Here is a 4,954-nt window from a genome sequence, read left to right on the forward strand (position 1 = left end):
ATATGGAATCCAAACTTATTAATCACTTACAGTATTTATGAAGCTTTTTAGGACGATAAATAAAGAATAAAAGAAAAATCACATACTTTTTTTCTTATTGAAGTCTAATTAGTCTTTTCGGCTATTGACTGATTTGCAGCTACGGATACTAAAAGGAATGCTGAAATTTGAGCGTCTATAGAAGCTTCCATTCGATTTTTTCATTTCCGAGTGATAAAGCTTATACTTAGAAAGCACAATTTTCTCCAAATGCTAAATGACATCAACTGTTCTCACATATTTTTCGGTTAGGGATTCACATTAAAGGCACACCTTTCACTATCTAGCTTTTTCATGAGGTTCTGCCATAGCTCTTTTTGGCCCATCAGTGAAGAAGAAAAGTAGATCTTGTAGGGATTGTTATTGCAATTGGCTTGAGATACAGCTCTGTCTATTTATAACTTCGTTACGGAGTTTGCAAATGTGAAAATTTTCTTAAGATCGAAGTAAGCGCGGCAGAATTTAGTATCTCTGAATTGCTCAATATATTCAAGAAAATCGATCTCATCTTCGAGTTTCATTTCTAGTAGCTAGTTCTTTAGAGCCCTTATTATCCCCAGCGCAACTAATACTGGTGCAAATTCCTTCTTTGATATGATGAAGTCCCAGACTCTTTTCGCAAAATCTAAGGAAAAATTGTAAAAGAAAAGTGTAATGAACCATTGAAAAAGCCATAACTAATCTTGGATATTTATCTTTTTCAATTTTTCATAAATTTTGGGTATTCTTTTCTCCAAAATGATCCAAAAGACTTCACAGTAGAGCTTACTTAGAGGAAACCCATCCTCAAATAGTCCGATTGCCAGTATTTTATCATGGACCATCATGCGAACCAATAAGTTATAACTTTCCTCTTCCTAACATCCAGACAGCATCAAGAAGCCGCCAACGAAATTCAAGCCTTGCGTGTAACCGACATGTGGAAAATAGACTGCAACTTTTCTCAATACTTTTTCAAAGGTGTCAATGTTTTGTTTATATCCGAAGTAAGTGGACTCAGGGAAGGTCCGGGTGACATCTTTTGAGATTTGTTGAAAGCAGGGGTGGGGATGTTTGATTTCATCGTTCCAGAAGTGTTTGGCTGGTATTTCGACGTTATGTGTGATTTTAAGTTAATGCTCCCACATCAATCTATCTTTTTATGTGATAACTTCTCTTGACATGTAACTGCCGTCCTCGCTGGCTTGGCTATCGAACAAATCTCCAAAATAGTTTGATTAGATTTCAGATAAATTGCACTGTCCCATTTAATATTATAATAATCATCTAACTTTTAAATGTTTTTTACTGTGATAGAATTTCGGGACTTATTATTTTTGAAACGGAATCACAGTTGGGGAAAGTTTGATGCTTGTTGTCAATGGGTATATACGGAAAGAAATTAATGGAATTACAAGTAAAGCTTTGGTTGATTTTTCAGTTACTTGCATGTTTGCTATCAGTATGTGAAAAAAGTATAAAATATCAATTTTTGGAAAGTTATGCAAGGCATTGACGACGTGCTGATATCCGAATACATCTTTTTCCTTACTTTTTTGAGTCAACTTCAACTTATTTTTATATTCCATGCACATTTTACCACAATTTGTCCTAGTCGTGCTTGATTGATGGAGAAATTGTCTAAGGCTTGAATGATATAAAATTGCTTATTTTTCTTAGAGATGGGCGTTTGGACATTAGACTTAGCTTTTGCCTTCTTTAGCAGCTTTTTTTTATGGAATTATTTTTTGAATTGGCACAATCATCTTTTTGGGAAAGATGATAGTTTCTATCTTACCGAGCTTATTTTTTGGGCAGTGTTACTAAGTTGATCTCTTTTTGTAAGCACCCTTTTAATTGCCTCACAGGGTTATTGTCACAAGTTATTTATCTTAATGCTTCGTGTTATATTTCAAAATTAGTTGATTCTCTTTGGCTTTTTTGAGCAATCCAACTTACTCGATGGGTCGGATCATCTCGATTAGCATTCAGTGGTTAATTTTAGCTTTTTTTATTCGGAAGGACTGGCTCTATGCTTCTACCAAGTTTGATCATAGTCGTTAATAATTAAATTTAGTTTCAACTGTGAATTATATATTGAATTAACATCTTCGTGCATCAAGCAGCCTGTTGTTCCTCGGTTGCTTCTTCTTCCTCTTCCTCTTCGCCAAGGCTTTCCAGGTAAGGCTCCACAAGCTTCTTGAATTGGGCATCTCTGTTGGCGTTATACAAGAAATTTGTATCGATATCTTTGATGGATTGATTTTTCCACTCAACCAAGAATTGCTCGGATAGAAGACCCTCTTTGACGACGTTATATAAGATCGTTGGTAAAAATTTGGTATAGTCTTTATCCTTATTAGCCTCCAGGAAAAGATATTCGATGTTGAGTAATGTCTCGAGTTCTGGCTGAATGAGGACGAGCCTTGATAAATACATAATTACTTTTTGACTAAATTTAAATAGAGTTTGCTGTGCTCCTTTAGTTGCTGGCTGATGTTAACTGTAAAGAAAGATTTGAACAGAGCGTAAGCTACCAAAGGCTTTTTGAGGCCTAAGGGTTTCACCTTATGGACGATTTTGGCTGATTTAATATCGAAGTCTTCATTTTTCAGCCCGTCGATTGTATCTTTAAGATAGACAACAAATCTCTATAGTTCTTCACTTCCAAAGTCCATGATCTCGGTATTGAAGACAACTGCAACTTACTCAACGGTTTCTTACTTTTTCGACTATTTCTTTTCTGTGTTTGATGAATGGGCATTTGGAGCTTTTTATGCTTAGATTTTGACAACTTTGCTGGCCTGACTTTTGTATGTTGGGGGATTTTTAGTGATAAAGGCTGCAAGACGATGTTTGTTATCAAGTTCGCCAACAAAGGGACATGAGTCGCATTTTCCGTTGATTTTATCACCATTGACTGTCAGATACATCTCAGGTAGCTTGCACTTGGGACAGCAGACATACTTTTCGATGAACTTGTCCAAGACTTTTCTTAAATCTTCTTCGGTGAATTCTCCATTAATGATGTAATTTGTGTTATTCTTGCCTCCAGCCTCTTTGAAAGTGGTCTGGGATGCTTTTTCAAAGCCGAACCATTTCAAGATGTATTGTTCATTGGTCCTTAAATGTTTCGCCACATCTCCAAGGTTGACGATATTAGTCTTAATGCCGTTACCTTTGCTTTCGATCTTTAGCTGCATCTTTGGCATTTTGTATCTGAATTTGGGGTCGATAACTGTGGATGGTATGTTCAACATTGATTTTGAAAAAATAAAAGAAATATTATTAGGAATCAAAGTTTTAAATTATAAGTTAGGATTGGCCTGATAATTTTAGAGGCAAAGTTATTGATTATTTAACATAATAAACACGATGATTTAGCAATAATAATTAATTGTTCAACATTAAAAACTCCCATGTCCAAGAAAATAGAAAGCATCAAAGAAATTGCAACAAAATATAGAAATTTCTTTTTCGATCTTGATGGCGTCATCGTAAATTATGTGTTAAATAGTGGAAAGGAACCCAAAAAGTCAAAGGCGGTGTCGAGGCATTGGAGTATCTGAGATAAAATAATAAACGAATCTTTTTCATTACAAATAGCAGCATCAGGAATAAGGCTTTGCTTAAACAAAAATTCTTGGAAGTTGGCTTTTAGGCCAGCCTCGATTAAGTAGATTCCACACAATTTAGATCTACCCGAGTGACTATATCACCAGACTGTACATAACTTCAAAATACTCTAATCTGAATTCATGGCTTGTAGTTGGGAAGAACACTTTATATGAAGAGATAGTAAAAACCGGAAAATAAGTGGTTCATATTGATTCCTTACATTTCGAAGAAGACTCAGTGGAGTACATAATAAAAAAGATTGACAGATCATTTGATGGAATCGTAATGGGTTATGATTTCAAGCTTACCTACCAGAAGAATTTGCTTATATGTCTTTTCATTCAAAAAGGAGCGAATTCATTGGAACAACCCTGATAAATACACAATGGTTCAAAATTTAAGGTGCCTGGCTGTGGAAGCATGATCAAGTGCATTGAAGAATCAACGTCAGTCAAGGCAGAAATAGCAGGCAAACCCAATCCATTCATCCTGCAATACCTAATCGAAACCTAAAAACTCAATCCAAACGAATGCATAATGATTGGAGATAACTTGTAAACCGATATTGCTTTTGGCAAAAATGGAGGAATCGATGGTCTTTGCGTCCTCACAGGGTGTCTACAGAGAAATGGTCTTAAACAGCAACGTTCAACATACTACACAGAATATTTGTTCTGATTTGTTTTGTGTATAAATCCTTGTGGCAAATATAGAAAAGTATTCAAACATTTATGCATAGCTATTGCTTGACTTAACTAATTATCTGCAAGCATTCGCGGTTTCTAAGGGACATTAATTCTGCCATCCTTCGGTTTTTCATCATTAAATTTTTAATTCTACTTTATATTTCGCCAAGGTTATTACATTGAATATCCTATTTACTTTCTGTTTGATTTTCCTTCGTTTATTTATTGCTTTCACTTTCTCGGATGACATTATCCAGATTATTAAACGAATACTAATTTGAGGATACTAAATTCTGTGGCGGGTCGAACCAGCATTAGGCATTATTTTTATTTTTCGAGCGTGTTTTTATGCTAAGATTAGAGAACCGATTAGTTTCAGCGGATGTAGGTGTTGATAGCATTTTATTTTTTGCAATTTCCATGAAATGAGACTATTCGCTTCTGGACCTTCTTTGAGTAGCTGTTGTGAGTTCAAGCTCCATATTTTTGCTAAAAGAACGGGATTTCATGTATCCTGCCATTACTGATTAAATTTTCTTGAGGTCGAGTAGGTTCTATGAGTTGAGAAGATTATCGATGACATGGAGTTGAAGACTGAACTTATCTTGGGACTTACCATCGGAACTTAAATC

The 4,954-nt window shown here is 35.2% G+C and overlaps 1 protein-coding gene across 1 annotated transcript; it reads right to left on the reverse strand.

The window, feature by feature from the left end:
- Positions 1–2,136: 2,136 nt before the first annotated feature.
- Positions 2,137–3,221, reverse strand: LOC116244991 (uncharacterized). The gene is made up of 2 exons (XM_031616757.1): positions 2,986–3,221; positions 2,137–2,443 (listed from the first exon to the last, which is right to left on the reverse strand). The coding sequence occupies exons 1-2, from the start codon at positions 3,219–3,221 to the stop codon at positions 2,137–2,139; spliced, it is 543 nt and encodes a 180-aa protein (XP_031472617.1).
- Positions 3,222–4,954: the final 1,733 nt, after the last annotated feature.

This window comes from Nymphaea colorata, unplaced genomic scaffold (genome assembly GCF_008831285.2).
Source record: "Nymphaea colorata isolate Beijing-Zhang1983 unplaced genomic scaffold, ASM883128v2 scaffold0438, whole genome shotgun sequence".
Classification (NCBI taxonomy): Eukaryota; Viridiplantae; Streptophyta; class Magnoliopsida; order Nymphaeales; family Nymphaeaceae; genus Nymphaea; species Nymphaea colorata.